This window comes from Ranitomeya variabilis, chromosome 5 (assembly GCF_051348905.1).
Source record: "Ranitomeya variabilis isolate aRanVar5 chromosome 5, aRanVar5.hap1, whole genome shotgun sequence".
In the NCBI taxonomy this organism is placed as follows: Eukaryota; Metazoa; Chordata; class Amphibia; order Anura; family Dendrobatidae; genus Ranitomeya; species Ranitomeya variabilis.
In genome coordinates this window covers 288,588,589-288,605,378 of record NC_135236.1, presented here as the reverse complement: position 1 = coordinate 288,605,378, position 16,790 = coordinate 288,588,589, and the positions used below count along the sequence as shown (strand labels likewise).

The following is a 16,790-nucleotide window of genomic DNA, read 5'->3' as shown; positions in this document are numbered from 1 at the left end:
ATATATATATATATATATCTCCATATACACACACATGTATATAGATTCAAACCAAGCTACTTTTCTGGAAAAATCCAGGAAATAAAAGATGGTAGCCCGATTCTAACACATCGGGTATTCTAGAATATGCATGTATGAGCCACGCAGTATATAACACTGGCCACATAGTATATAACACAGCCCATGTAGTATATAGCAGTGTGAGCACCATATCCCTGTTAAAAAAAAAAAGTTATATGCTGCCGCCAGCTTCTGTTCCCAGAGATGCATTGCAAAATTACCCAGATGACTTAGCGGTCTCGCGAGACTGCTAAGTCTTCTGGGTAATTTCGCAATGCATCTCTGGGAACGGAAGCTGGCGGCAGCTGCGCGCACATCGGCGGACAACGGAAGGTGAGAATAGCAGGTTTTTTGTTTTTTTATTATTTTTAAATTAGATTTTTTTTTACTATTGATGCTGCATAGGCAGCATCAATAGTAAAAAGTTGGTCACACAGGGTTAATAGCAGCGTTAACGGAGTGCGTTACCCGCGGCATAACGCGGTCCGTTAACGCTGCCATTAACCCTGTGTGAGCGCTGACTGGAGGGGAGTATGGAGCGGGCGCCGGGCACTGACTGGACAGAAGTAGGGAGGGACTAATTCTTGGCCGGACTGTGCCCATCGCTGATTGGTCGAGGCCTAGCGGCCTCGACCAATCAGAGACGTGGGATTTCCAGAACAGACAGGCGGAAGTACCCCTTAGACAATTATATATATAGATTTTCTGTTTTTTTTTTACAGCTTGAACTGGACCCAAACTGTGGAAACCCATGTTCAGGACCGTATGACCGAACACTATGTGTTCGGCACGGTCCCGAACGTTACAGTTCAGGTTCACTCATCCCTAGTTACCATTTCTGTATTTATCTCCCACTCTTGATTTTTGCTTACAAATACTGACCAAATACTGAATGTGTGTGCATGACTTGGCCTAACTGAAAGATTTACACTTGTTCTAATAAACTGATATACTGATAAAATACTGATCAAAAATATTGATGAATGAATAAAGCCTTATACGGTATTCTGAAATATATTTCTAGGGCACCACAGGACTTCCAGGCCGTATAGGTGATTCTGGACAAAAAGGAGAACAGGGAGCACCTGGAAAAGATGTAAGGATGACTTCATTATTTCATATGCAAATTGCCTCTTCAGAGAAAAAGAGGACTTGAACTCTATAGCGCTACCTGTTGGAAGTAGCGATCCTACAAGTCACAATTCATTATTTCAGTCATTCATATGTGTATGTCTGTTATGAGGACTATATTTCTACAAGGAAAAAAGTATTTTACAGTCAAAACCATAAAAAGGTCATTATATTTTTCTGATCTTTTAATAGGGTATTGATGGCAAAAAAGGAAACAAAGGAGATCCCGTAAGTTAGCAAATGCATTAATTTACAGCCATTTCTGCCTTTCTCATGAAAATTATTATGGTAACATAGATGCCCCAATTTCTGTGCTCCCTTCAAATCAAAAGTATTATTTGTGTGTACTTTAGTTTCCCTCATAAATTAATCTCCAGTGTGGACACATTTGTGGTGGTAGCTTGGAATAGTGGAGTAGATTGCTACAGTCACTTTAAAAAGTAATTTATTCTCCACAGGGACAGCCAGGACCACCTGGAAGTACAGTAAGACTTTTTATTTAATGATAAGTTGTGTTAATACGGCAATCATTGCGTGACGTTACTTCAATATTATTATTTTCAGGTCACCATGGTGGATAAAACATTACCTGTCAGAGGAGAAAAGGCAAGGTTTCTAAATCGGATCACATTATCTCTTATGTTTTTCATATTTTGGTCATTAGAAGCTTGAATACTAAAATTTTCTTTTAAATTGACTTTTATCTATTGTAGGGAGACAGAGGAGAAGTAGGTTCTCCAGGGAATACAGGTTTGAAAGGTGACAAGGGAGATTCTGGATCACCAGGCCCAAGAGTAAGCATCAAATGGCTATGGTCGTCATTACTGCTATTCTGACATATGCAGGGTGATTTCATTTAAGTGTATATTGTTTTATATTTTATTTAATTTTACAAAAATAGCAATAAAATGGTACAAAATGGATACAGTGGGGAAAATAAGTATTCAATACACTGCCGATTTTGCAAGTTTTCCCACGTACAAATCCACTGTATGCAATCAAACAAATGGTTGTATGTGCAAGATAGAAGTCGTATTGTTACAGCCTGGGATGACATATACAGTACATGGAGCAGATAGATGTATCTGCCTAAATGGATTTAAATAATTTTAATGTGTCAAAAACTTTAGTTGGGAAATGTGCAGTTTTTATCAACTGTCATTGATTATATGACTGACAAAAAAATTATGTTTATGGAATTCATACAATGCTACATGAAACTACCTACCTTTCCTAGTTACTAGCAACATTTTTTTAATATGCATGATGAATTCTAGAGGAAGTATACATTTGTCAGTGAAAAGCATTAGTTTGGATAAATTAGGGTTTTTTGTTAAGGAGTTTGAAATAATATGTGAGTTAAATATATTGTATTAATAACTGGCTATTTCACATGTAAGGGTCCAGAAGGACGTCAAGGACCTCCAGGCAATGCTTTGGTGAGTTGCAATTTAGAATTTTCTTGTTTGAACTTTTAATCAATAAATATATTGTCATTAACTATACTTTGCAGATCACCTTGTAGGAACACTGGGATAGTTTTAGTGGTGTAAGTAGAATAGTAAGGACCCAGGAGCAAACTTTGGTCTAAAGCCCCCTTTCAATATATCCCAAAACACCACGCCCCCTTCATAAGAAAGGTGCTCTTCATAAGTGTTTAATAATATACTTCTTTAAAATTGCACTGCAGCAATTGTTTTAACTACCTCCTGAGCTATTGTTCTTATGTGCACAGAGCCTGTATTAATATATACGGAAGGAGGCAGCAATGGGTAAATATTTTAATACATGCACTGTGTATATGTGAAAAAAAACTGTAGTGTTACTTTCGTCTGCCACCCGGCACCGCTCAGGCAAGTGCCCTCACTGACAGCTCGGCCAAAACCTAGCCGATTCCCCTCCCCAGTATAATGTGCACAGAGCTTTCAAAGCCCTGCTCTCCACCCTATATTATCTTTTACACATCAAGACTGACCCATCTGGTATAATATAATCAGCGTCCCACCGTATTATTCCATCCATTGCCCCCCCTGTATATTCACATCCAGAGGCTTCTTCCTAGTATATTTCCTACCACAGCTTCATTTCCAAATAGCGAGATCCAGTGTTCCTCACTCATTATATTCAGATTCAAAGTCCCATAATGCAATTGAATACAGACCCCCACACACCCCCAGCAGTGGCATGGCTATATACTCACATTAAAGGCTTTCCTTCACTCCCCATCCCTTTTAGTATACTCACATTAAGAGCTACCCCTCTTGCCACATGATTATATTCAACTTAAGGGCAACCCCACTGAGCAGCCATTATACCCACACGTGAAGCTGCTCTTCATTGCTAGTTAGCAGCACTTGCTTCTGCTGCCATTTTTATTTTTCATTGGACCAGTTGGAAATGGTGACAAAATTGAAAAATCTGATCACCATTTTCAAATTCAGTGTTGCACAATGGGAGCCTGAACAATGTGGGTACGAGCCCCCTGACCTTTGAGACATGTTCTGCGACCATAATTAATATGGTCAATTCAGTGATAATAAGTATCAAACCAGCAATACAAAGGAATGAACAAATAATACATGAAAAGCAAAGCGGTCACTGCTCATAAGAATCTCTTTACATGATGGAAAATGAGTGTTAGAAAATGCCATGGCCAAAAAAGGCATGTTTCATGTTGTTGAATGGTGGCGCACACAACACAAATTCTTCAGACGAGTTTACTGCTGATCAGTTTTCCAAAAAGTGCTACATTAAATGAATAAGGCAATATAAGAAGCAGAAAAGTTTCTTGTTGTTTTAATAATGTTAAATTATATATGTACGTGATTCTCAATCATGCAGTGCTTTACAATCTTGTAATGGTGCAGCCCGACTTGAATCACACCATCTTGCCCCCAAACACTAGTGAAGTATTGTTCCATTGTTTTAAAGTTGTAACATGTAGAAAAACAACTGTTCACAATTATATAATCAAATACTCTTGTTGGGATCACAATCAATTTGTTCTAATACCAGTTTATATTTACAGGTAGAATCTGTTCAAGAAAAAGGAGTAAAAGGGGATAAGGTAATAATGATGTGGCCATACAACGGAACATTTCATTTTATACAGTATAAGTAATGTGTAATATTGTATGTTATGTTATACAATATGCAACACAAATGAGTACACCCATGGTGAAAAATATCAACAAGTTCTCTTCTCAAATAAAACATTTTTGAGATTTGATTTACTGTGCCAACACTCTACTTTTCAGTTACTAATGCACATCAGTGCTAAACAAGAAATATATATACCTTTATACTGTGTTAACCAGTAGATAGAAAAATATTTTGAATTGAGAGTCCTCAGTGGTTGATACCTTTTAATGGCTAACTGAAAAGATGGTAACAAATTGCAAGCTTTTGAGACTACTCAGGTCTCTTCATCGGGCATAGACTAATACAAAATCTGAATAATCACATATTTATACAGAACACTGCAGAGAAATAATGCAATAGATAAGACAAGTGACGTGAAGCAGAACTATCATTATGGGAGAGGGATAAACAGTTGAGGCCATAAATATTGGAACAGTTCATAGATAAGGAGTATGAAAGTTTTATTGTCCTTGGGGTCTGGTTCTGTGTTGTGATGCCCCCACAAGGTCTGAGGAGCAAATTTCTTAATTGATGTAAACAAACATAAATCCATGCGACACATTCATTCCTGCACTGAGTGTGTCAAAGGTTGTCATGAGTTTATACTCCAAAACTCTTCTGTCTCTCTGGGATTTGAAGCTACCTTTTAATACAAGTAATTTCATGTCAATGGTGCTGTGATAAGGGATACAAAAATGTTTGGCCACAGGTAAATCCATTATTTTTTCTCTTATTGTGTGGCGATGAGAATTCATCCTTGTTCTAAGCTTTTGCCTTGTCTCACCCACATACAGACACCCAGATGGACATTTAGTACAAATAATTAAGTACACCACATTAGATGTGATGCAGCTGAAAGTACCTGGAATCTTGTAGTCCTGATGCGAGTGGGGGATCTTTATCGTGTCCATGGTCATTATAAATGGACAGGTTTTACATATTTTCTGGTTGCAAGGAAAGGTTCCTGTAGCTGTTGGAGAGGACAGGGAGCTTCTGACAATGATGTTTCTTAAATTTTGGGGCTACCTAACACACAGTAGTGGTGGGTCTGGAAATATGGATTGTAAGCGGGCATCTTTTTGTAGTAAAGGTTGTATTTTCTGTGCAGCTCCCCTTAGCACCTCCAGATTTGGATTGTAGGTGAATACTAGAGGCACCCGGTTATTGTCTTCTTTAGCTTTGTAATGTAGAAGGTGATTCCTTGATATTCTGGTGGCTCTTGTAATTTGGTTTTCAATTGTTCTTTGATGGTAGCCCTGATTCAAAAAGGTCTTTCTGAGGCGACCAAGGTGTTTGTTTCTCTCCATGGGGTTGGAGCATATACGATTGTATCTGGTGGCTTGGCTATAGACAATAGAGGTTTTTATGTGTTTTGGATGGAAACTGTCCCATTTAAGGTATGTTGGACAGTTGATTGGCTTCTGATACAGGGATGTCTCTATTTCATTGTTCTGTAGCTTAATTATGGTGTCCAAAAAGATAATTTTAGTACAGGAGTAGTTGAGTGTTAGGCCGGAGTCACACTAGCGTATAATACAGACGAGTGCTATGCGAGGAAACATCGCATAGCACTCGGACCAGTGTTAATCTATGAGGAAGCTCACATCACCGTTTATTTTCCCGGGCGTATTCTATGTGCGAGTGAAATCGCCGCATGCTGCGATTTTACGCGTATATTGGCCGAGTCTCACCAATGCAAGTCTATGGGTGCAAGAAAAATTTGGACGCCACGTGAACCATCAGTGTGACTTGTGAAAAATACGCACACATTTTCCTCATTTCAGCCCATTGAACGATTAAATTCATTGAGGAAAAGCAGTGAGAAATGTAAAGCCATACGCATGTTGAATGGATGTCATATAGATGTCATATGGATACATAGATGCGAGGAAATCTCATCATTGCATTGCAAACGCATTACACATGGATGACCATACGGAGAACATTTGTGTGACTCTCGGTTGAGTGAAACTGACCGCTTTTTCATACGGTAAGCGTGACTCCAACTTTAAGTTGATGGTGGGATGAAATTGATTAAATTGTTCATGGAATGTCTTTGGCTGTGGCTCTGACTCCATCCAGATGATTAAAATATCATCAATGTAACGGTAGTAGGCCAGAGGCCTGATGGGACATGAGGACAAAAATTCGCTTTCAAGCTTGGCCATGAAAAGATTTGCATACTGTGGAGCCATTTTACTTCCCATTGCTGTGCCAGTCTCCTATAGATAGATCTTGTTGTCAAAGTCAAAGTAATTGTGAGTGAGGATGAATTTTGTAAGCTTCACCACAGAATCAGCATCATTCCTGATGTTTTCCATGAAGACTTTGCAGGCATTTAATCCATCCTGGTGTGAGATATTAGAGTACAAAGATTCCACATCCATGGTGGCCAGGATGGTTCCTTCTGGTAGAGGTCTCATTGCTGCTAGTTTATTCAATAGGTCAGTTATGTCCTGAATGTAGCTGGGTGTATCCTTTACCAGTGGTTTAAGAATACCCTCTACCCATCCAGATACCTGCTTAGTAAGGGTGCCCACACATGAAATAATTGGTCTCCCTGGATTACCAGATCTGTGGTTTTTGGGAAGCGTGTAGAATGTCCCTATTCTTAGACTGTCAGGTATCAGGTCATCGGCTCTTATGCGTTTGTCAGGCAGACAAGGTACCAACTTGTTTAATTCCTTGTAATAGTCCTGTGTAGGATCAGACTCCAATTTTTTGTAGTAGCGTGTGTCTATAAGTTGTCTGTTTGCTTCCTTCATATAGTCTGATGTGTTCATCATGACTATTGCACCACCCTTGTCAGCAGGTTTAATGATGATTTCTTTGTTGGTTTTCAAAGACCATATGGCCTTTCTCTCCTGGGCACTGATGTTGGATGCTTGTCTTTTGTATTAGTCTATGCCTGATGAAGAGATCTGAGTAGTCTCGAAAGCTTGCAACTTGTTACCATCTTTACCATCTTCTCCTTAAGCCATTAACAGGTATCAGCCACTAAGGACTCTCAATTCTAACTATTTTTCAGTGATAAACAAGGAATTATGATAAAATATCATATTACAAAAATGAGGACATTTTCCATAAAGTTAAAAAGCTTAGATTGATAACACATTTTCCTGGTGTTAGTTAAAAGGGCTATTAGAACTTGAGAACAGTGCTCTGAAATACTCCATTCATTCATTGTCTATAGAGATTAGAGATAGTTAAAGGCCACCACCACTCATTTCTAACTGAGCATTTCAATCTCCCTTATACAATGTGTGCAGAATTATTAGGCAATTTATGTTTTTAATCATTATATTTATTATTGAACAACTGCAGTGCTGTCAGTCAGTCCAAAAGGTTAATAGCCCTGAAACCTAAATATTTAACCGGCCCTGAGTCCACATCTTTTCATGCACATGCCAGCTGTTTTAACTAGTTAAATGCCATTGTCAATCTCTGACAGCGGCATTTAACGTGCACTTCCGGCAAGCATGCCGGAAATCCCACCCATCGGTGACCCCGTCACGTGATCGTGGGTCACCGATGGGTTGGTATGGTAACCAGCAGTCTCCAGCAGACCTCTATGGTTGTCATTGCTGGATTGCCGGTGGTCAGCAATCATAGCAAGTGCAATGTAGCAATTCTGCTACATACAAGTGATCTGATGATCGCCTGTATGTAGCAGAGCCGATTAGATTATGGAAGCTTCTAGTCTCCCATGAAGACTATTGAAGCATGCCAAAAGGAAAAAAAAAGTTTTAAACATTTTTAAAAAATAAACAAAATAAAAGTTCAAATCACCCCTTTTTGCCCCATTCAAAATAAAACAATAAAAAAAATCAAACATACACATATTTTGTATCGCCGTGTTCAGAATCACCTGATCTATCAATAAAAAGATTAACCTGATCACTAAACAGCGTAACTAGAAAAAAAGTAAAAACACTAGAATTACATTTTTTTGGTTGCCACAACATTGCATTAAAATGCAATAATAGGCGATCAAAAGATTGAATCTGCACCAAAATGGTATTAAAAATACCAGCTTAGCATGCAAAAAAATAAGCCCTCACCCAACTGGAGATCATGAAAATTGGAGGAGCTACGGGTATCAGAAAATCGCACAATTTTTTTTAACAAAGTTTGGATTTTTTTTTTCACCACTTAAATAAAAAAGAACCTAGACATGTTTGGTGTCTATGAACTGGTAATGACCTGAAGAATAATAATGGCAGGAGTTTTAGCATTTAGTGAACTTGGTAAAAAAACAAACAAAAAAAAAACAACTGTGGGATTGCACTTATTTTTAAAATTTCACCGCATTTGGAATTTTTTTTCCCATTTTCCAGTACACAATATGTTAAAACCAATGATGTTGTTCAAAAAGGACAAGTTGTCCCACAAAAAACAAGCCCTGACATGGCCATTTTCACCAAAAAATAAGCAACTCCAAATACGCAAAATTAAATTTCGGACATTTAAAAAAATATATGTGACCAATTTATTCATCTGTATATTGACCCTTCCTTTTAATAAGTGTCATAAGCCTTCCATTCATAGAGTCTCTCAGTTCCTTAATCTGTTAGTGATCAACTTTTTAGGCAGCACTAACCACAGCCTTCCAGACACTATTCAGAGAGATGAATGTTTTCCTTCACATGTAAATTATTATTATTATTATACATTTTTATAGCGCCATTTATTCCATGGCACTTTACACATGAAAGGGGCAGATAGACAAGTACAATAGGTATGAGCAAAACAAGGCACACACAAGTACAGAAGGAGAGAGGACCCTGCCCGCGAGGGCTCACAGTCTACAGGGTAAATCTCCTGTTTAGGAAGAGTCCACAAGTTCTCAGTTGTGTTTAGGTCAAGATCAGGTGAGGAACGAGGCCATGTCATTATTTTAAGACCTTTACTGGCTAGCCAAGCAGTGGAATGCTTCGAAGCATGCAATGGAGCATTGTCCTGCATAAAAATCATGATTTTCTTAAAATATGCAGGTTTCTTCTTTGTACTACTGCTTGAGCAAAGATCATCTCTGAAAATCTGGCAGTAGGTTTTGGAATTGATTTTGAGTTCATCTTCAAACTGAAAAGATATAACTAGCTCATCTTTAATAATACCAGCCTATAATAGTACTTCACCTCTACCTTGTTGGCATCTGAGTGAAAGTAAAGGTGTGTGTATGTTACTGACCCAGCCACAGGCCCATGCATCTGATCCATCAAAAGTCACTCTCATCTCATCAGTCCATAAAACCACTGAAAAATCTGTTTTCAGATATTTTTTGGCTCAGTCTTAACCTTTCAAGTTATGTGTCTTGTTCACTGGTGGTCGGGTTTCAGCCTACCTTCCCTTTATCGTGTCTCTTGGTGCTCCAAGAAGGTTGCAATTCTGGAATATGACAACATTGAAGGATAATAGGTTGTTGGTCACTTCATGTTTGATTCTTTTCAAATCTTTGGCAGTTAATATGCATCTTTTTTTCTCAACACGTTTTTGTGACCCTATGATCTTGCCCCAATATTTTAGCAATTTCAAGAGAGCTTCATCCCTCTTTAAGACTGTTAACAATTTCTCATGTTTCGGAGACATGGCCCATTTTGCCTGAGAAAAACAAGCTGCTTAATATTGCTAAACACCTTGATTACACAAATACACATCACCTGATATGCTCTAAACTAATAAGCATTCAAGTTTATGCAGCTTGGAGTTGGAAAATCTGCATACAAATGATATCATTAATTAAAATATCCATCTACAACTACATTTGAAGTATGGAAGTGTGAGACATATCCTGCATAGAAGGGGAAACCATGGTTATTGTCCACACAGGAAGCAAATGCTGATACTAGAGCCAAGCCCATAAGGGAATGTTTCCACAATCTGTATCGGCAGCGCTTTGGATGCAGCTGCTCCTAAGGACTGCCGACTTTTGTATGCAAGGTGATTCCGCAAGTGTTCATTGAACCATGCGGAATCACTCCAGCCTATACATTGGACTTTGATATTTATCTTGCAGAGACTGAGCATCTCCTGTTGTGAATTTGCATTTTGCTCCCTCTAGTGGTCATTAGTGATTTGACACTGGAGCTTCTGTCTTCTCCTATATGCTCACCTGGGCCGTTAGTTCAGGGGCGTTGCTATATAAGCTCTCTGGACCTTCAGTTCTATGCCTGGCATCGTTGAATTCAGAGCTAATCTGTTGTGCTCTTGTCCTTTGATCCTGGTTCCTGTATTTCAAAGCTAAGTCTGCTTCTTTGCTTTTTGCTTTGGTTTTGTTTTGTATTTTTGTCCAGCTTGTTCCAATCTGTATCCTGACCTTTGCTGGAAGCTCTAGGGGGCTGGTGTTCTCCCCCCGGACCGTTAGACGGTTCGGGGGTTCTTGAATCTCCAGCGTGGATTTTTATAGGGTTTTTGTTGACCAGATAAGTTATCTTGCTTTATTCTGCTATTAGTAAGCTGGCCTCTCTTTGCTGAACCTGGTTCATTTCTGTGTTTGTCATTTCCTCTTACCTCACCGTTATTATTTGTGGGGGGCTTGTATCTTGCTTTGGGGTCCCTTTCTCTGGAGGCAAGAGAGGTCTTTGTTTTCTTCTCCTAGGGGTAGTTAGATTCTCCGGCTGGCGCGAGTCATCTAGCGATCACCGTAGGCATGATCCCCGGCTACTTCTAGTGTTGGCGTTAGGAGTAGCTATTTGGTCGACCCAGTTACCACAGCCCTATGAGCTGGATTTTTGTATCTCGCAGACTTACACGTTCCTCTGAGACCCTGTCCACTGGGGTCATAACAGTATGCCAGGCCAGTATTGAATGTTTGATGCATTGCAGAAGTGGGATTATAAGAAAGAAAATTTTGAGGTTTTTTTTTTTTTTTCTCTCTCATTTTTTTTTTTTTTTCTTTTCCCCTTTACCTCAGAGTGGCTTAAGCTTGCTGCAGACATGAATGTCCAGACCTTGATTACAAGTGTGGACCAGCTTGCTGCTCGTGTGCAGGGTATACAAGATTATGTTATCAGAAATCCTAGGTCTGAACCCAAGATACCGATTCCTGAACCGTTTTCAGGAGACCGATTTAAGTTTAGGAATTTCAGGAATAATTGTAAATTGTTTTTGTCCCTGAGACCCTGTTCGTCTGGAGACTCTGCTCAACAAGTAAAAATTGTTATTTCATTCTTACGGGGTGACCCTCAAGATTGGGCTTTTTCGTTGGCGCCAGGAGATCCGGCATTGGCTGATATTGATGCGTTTTTTCCGGCGCTCGGTTTACTTTATGAGGAACCCAATCTTGAGATTCAGGCTGAAAAAGCCTTGCTGGCTATGTCTCAGGGCCAGGACGAGGCTGAAGTGTATTGCCAAAAATTTCGGAAATGGTCCGTGCTGACACATTGGAACGACTGTGCACTGGCTGCTAATTTTAGAAATGGCCTTTCTGAAGCCATTAAGAATGTTATGGTGGGTTTTCCTATTCCCACAGGTCTGAATGATACCATGGCCCTGGCTATTCAAATTGACCGGCGGTTGCGGGAGCGCAAAACCGCAAATTCCCTCATGGTGTTGTCTGAACGGACACCTGATTTGATGCAATGTGATAGAAAAACCGCAAATTCCCTCATGGTGTTGTCTGAACGGACACCTGATTTGATGCAATGTGATAGAATCCTGACTAGAAATGAGAGGAAAATTCATAGACGCCGGAATGGCTTGTGCTACTACTGTGGTGATTCTACACATGTTATTTCAGCATGCTCTAAACGTATATCTAAGGTTGTTAGTCCTGTCACCGTTGGTAATTTGCATCCTAAGTTTATTCTGTCTGTAACTTTGATTTGCTCACTGTCATCTTATCCTGTCATGGCGTTTGTAGATTCAGGTGCTGCCCTGAGTCTTATGGATCTCTCATTTGCTAAGCGCTGTGGTTTTATTCTTGAACCATTAGAAAATCCTATACCTCTTAGGGGTATTGATGCTACGCCATTAGCAGAAAATAAGCCGCAGTATTGGACACAGGTTACCATGTGCATGACTCCTGAACACCGCGAGGTGATACGTTTTCTCGTTCTACATAAAATGCATGATTTGGTTGTTTTGGGGCTGCCATGGTTACAGACCCATAATCCAGTCCTTGACTGGAAGGCTATGTCAGTGTCTAGTTGGGGCTGTCGTGGTATTCATGAGGATTCCCTGCCTGTGTCTATTGCTTCTTCTACGCCTTCGGAAGTTCCGGAGTATTTGTCTGATTATCAGGATGTTTTTAGCGAGTCCAGGTCCAGTGCATTGCCTCCTCATAGGGAATGTGACTGTGCAATAGATTTGATTCCAGGCAGTAAGTTTCCTAAGGGAAGACTGTTTAATCTGTCGATACCTGAACATACCGCTATGCGTTCATATATCAAGGAGTCTCTGGAGAAAGGACACATCCGTCCGTCTTCTTCCCCTCTTGGTGCGGGATTCTTTTTTGTGGCTAAAAAGGACGGATCTTTGAGGCCTTGTATTGACTATCGGCTTTTAAATAAGATCACTGTCAAATTTCAGTATCCTTTGCCGCTGTTGTCTGACTTGTTTGCCCGGATTAAAGGTGCCAAGTGGTTCACCAAGATAGACCTTCGTGGTGCGTACAACCTTGTGCGCATTAAGCAAGGTGATGAATGGAAAACCGCATTCAATACGCCCGAAGGTCATTTTGAGTACTTGGTGATGCCTTTTGGGCTCTCTAATGCCCCTTCAGTTTTTCAGTCCTTTATGCATGACATTTTTCGGAACTATCTGGATAAATTTTTGATCATTTATCTGGATGATATTCTGTTTTTTTCTGATAATTGGGACTCGCATGTGGAGCAGGTCAGGATGGTCTTTAAAATTTTGCGTGAAAATTCTTTGTTTGTCAAGGGCTCAAAGTGTCTTTTTGGTGTACAGAAGGTTCCCTTTTTGGGGTTCATTTTTTCCCCTTCTGCTGTGGAGATGGACCCAGTCAAGGTCCGAGCTATTCTTGATTGGACTCAGCCCTCGTCAGTTAAGAGTCTTCAGAAGTTCTTAGGTTTCGCTAACTTCTACCGTCGTTTTATCGCTAATTTTTCTAGCATTGTGAAACCTTTGACGGATATGACCAAGAAGGGCTCCGATGTGGCTAATTGGGCTCCTGCTGCCGTGGAGGCTTTCCAGGAGTTGAAACGTCGGTTTACTTCGGCGCCTGTTTTGTGCCAGCCTGATGTCTCGCTTCCCTTTCAGGTTGAGGTGGATGCTTCAGAGATTGGAGCAGGGGCCGTTTTGTCGCAGAGAGGCCCTGGTTGCTCTGTTATGAGACCTTGCGCCTTTTTCTCTAGGAAGTTTTCGCCTGCTGAGCGAAATTATGATGTGGGCAATCGGGAGTTGTTGGCCATGAAATGGGCATTTGAGGAGTGGCGTCATTGGCTCGAGGGTGCTAAGCATCGTGTGGTGGTCTTGACTGATCACAAAAATCTGATGTATCTCGAGTCTGCTAAACGCCTGAATCCTAGACAGGCCCGCTGGTCATTGTTTTTCTCCCGTTTTGACTTCGTTGTCTCGTATTTACCAGGTTCAAAGAATGTGAAGGCCGATGCTCTTTCCAGGAGCTTTGTGCCTGATGCTCCTGGAGTCACTGAACCTGTTGGTATTCTTAAGGATGGAGTTATCTTGTCAGCTATTTCTCCAGATCTGCGACGTGTGTTGCAGAGATTTCAGGCTGATAGGCCTGATTCTTGTCCACCTGACCGACTGTTTGTGCCTGATAAGTGGACCAGCAGAGTCATTTCCGAGGTTCATTCCTCGGTGTTGGCAGGTCACCCAGGAATTTTTGGCACCAGAGATCTGGTGGCCAGATCCTTTTGGTGGCCTTCCTTGTCAAGGGATGTGCGGTCATTTGTACAGTCCTGTGGGACTTGTGCTCGAGCTAAGCCTTGCTGTTCTCGTGCCAGCGGGTTGCTCTTGCCCTTGCCTGTCCCTAAGAGACCTTGGACACATATCTCCATGGATTTCATTTCTGATCTTCCGGTGTCTCAAGGCATGTCTGTTATCTGGGTGATATGTGATCGCTTCTCCAAGATGGTCCATTTGGTTCCTTTGCCTAAGCTGCCTTCCTCTTCCGATCTGGTTCCTGTGTTTTTCCAGAACGTGGTTCGTTTGCACGGCATCCCTGAGAATATTGTGTCAGACAGAGGATCCCAGTTCGTTTCCAGATTCTGGCGATCCTTTTCTAGTAGGATGGGCATTGATTTGTCGTTTTCGTCTGCTTTCCATCCTCAGACTAATGGACAGACGGAGCGAACTAATCAGACTTTGGAGGCTTATTTGAGGTGTTTTGTCTCTGCTGATCAGGACGATTGGGTGACCTTCTTGCCGTTGGCTGAGTTTGCCCTTAATAATCGGGCTAGTTCCGCCACTTTGGTTTCGCCATTTTTCTGCAACTCTGGTTTCCACCCTCGTTTTTCTTCGGGTCATGTGGAACCTTCTGACTGTCCTGGGGTGGATTCTGTGGTGGATAGGTTGCAGCGGATCTGGAATCTTGTGGTGGACAACTTGAAGTTGTCACAGGAGAGGGCTCAGCGCTTTGCCAACCGCCGCCGCGGTGTGGGTTCCCGACTACGTGTTGGGGATTTGGTGTGGCTTTCTTCCCGCTTTGTTCCAATGAAGGTTTCCTCTCCCAAATTTAAACCTCGTTTTATTGGTCCTTACAAGATATTGGAAATCCTTAATCCTGTATCCTTTCGTCTGGATCTTCCTGTGTCGTTTGCTATCCACAACGTGTTTCATAGGTCCTTGTTGCGGCGGTACGTTGTGCCTGTAGTTCCTTCTGCTGAGCCTCCTGCTCCGGTGTTGGTTGAGGGCGAGTTGGAGTACGTGGTGGAGAAGATCTTGGATTCTCGTCTCTCCAGGCGGAGGCTTCAGTACCTGGTCAAGTGGAAGGGCTATGGTCAGGAAGATAATTCCTGGGTGGTCGCCTCTGATGTTCATGCGGCCGATTTAGTTCGTGCCTTTCACGCCGCTCATCCTGATCGCCCTGGTGGTCGTGGTGAGGGTTCGGTGACCCCTCACTAAGGGGGGGGTACTGTTGTGAATTTGCGTTTTGCTCCCTCTAGTGGTCATTAGTGATTTGACACTGGAGCTTCTGTCTTCTCCTATATGCTCACCTGGGCCGTTAGTTCAGGGGCGTTGCTATATAAGCTCTCTGGACCTTCAGTTCTATGCCTGGCATCGTTGAATTCAGAGCTAATCTGTTGTGCTCTTGTCCTTTGATCCTGGTTCCTGTATTTCAAAGCTAAGTCTGCTTCTTTGCTTTTTGCTTTGGTTTTGTTTTGTATTTTTGTCCAGCTTGTTCCAATCTGTATCCTGACCTTTGCTGGAAGCTCTAGGGGGCTGGTGTTCTCCCCCCGGACCGTTAGACGGTTCGGGGGTTCTTGAATCTCCAGCATGGATTTTTATAGGGTTTTTGTTGACCAGATAAGTTATCTTGCTTTATTCTGCTATTAGTAAGCTGGCCTCTCTTTGCTGAACCTGGTTCATTTCTGTGTTTGTCATTTCCTCTTACCTCACCGTTATTATTTGTGGGGGGCTTGTATCTTGCTTTGGGGTCCCTTTCTCTGGAGGCAAGAGAGGTCTTTGTTTTCTTCTCCTAGGGGTAGTTAGATTCTCCGGCTGGCGCGAGTCATCTAGCGATCACCGTAGGCATGATCCCCGGCTACTTCTAGTGTTGGCGTTAGGAGTAGCTATTTGGTCGACCCAGTTACCACAGCCCTATGAGCTGGATTTTTGTATCTCGCAGACTTACACGTTCCTCTGAGACCCTGTCCACTGGGGTCATAACAATCTCCACAAGATAAATTGACATGCTGTCTAAAAAGGCTCGCCACATGTCCGTTTACGCAGGGTTGCCGGAGGCATTCCTGCACGCATAGTGGAGACGGGATTTCATAAAATCCCCTCCACTGTGCTGTAACATCTGGCAGCTGCGGGTTGGACGCTGCGAATGTACACAGCGTCCAATCCGCAGCGAATACTGACCATGGAAATATACCCTAAAGCTTTTGTTAGGGAAAACATTGTTAAATATCAAGCCTTTCTGAGAATCCACAACCTGGTCTAATGAGACCAAATTCAATCTTGTGGCATTTGAAATGTATCGCATCACAAGCTCGGATAGTATAGTTGTAAGGGAATTGCAATGATTCTATAATAGAAATGTGCTGTAAATCATTTGTGGGCAGATGCTGCCATCTAGTAGACAGAGATAGTCAATAAGGAACATGAAAGAGTGCTGCAATAAAAAGATGAGAAACTGATTGTACAGGAGGAAACAGATGCTACGTGCACAAGAGACATGCGAGCTGTTGTGATGAAGGAAAAAATACAAAAGACACATAGGTCAAGAGAGACAGTCAGTCTTTACTTGGTTTTGTACCAAGTCATCACCTGTAGAGAAGAAGACTGTATCGGCTTACAGCCAAGTC

At 41.5% G+C, this 16,790-nt stretch overlaps 1 protein-coding gene across 1 annotated transcript in view; it reads left to right on the top strand.

The window, feature by feature from the left end:
* Nucleotides 1–16,790, top strand: part of LOC143774986 (uncharacterized) — an 862,433-nt gene that overhangs the window by 340,263 nt on the left and 505,380 nt on the right. Inside the window, exons 52-58 of the mRNA XM_077262800.1 lie at nt 1,085–1,156; nt 1,384–1,419; nt 1,650–1,676; nt 1,756–1,797; nt 1,905–1,985; nt 2,592–2,630; nt 4,220–4,258. Of these exons, the coding sequence (XP_077118915.1) occupies nt 1,085–1,156; nt 1,384–1,419; nt 1,650–1,676; nt 1,756–1,797; nt 1,905–1,985; nt 2,592–2,630; nt 4,220–4,258 (336 nt within the window). The remainder of the gene's footprint in view (nt 1–1,084; nt 1,157–1,383; nt 1,420–1,649; nt 1,677–1,755; nt 1,798–1,904; nt 1,986–2,591; nt 2,631–4,219; nt 4,259–16,790) is intronic.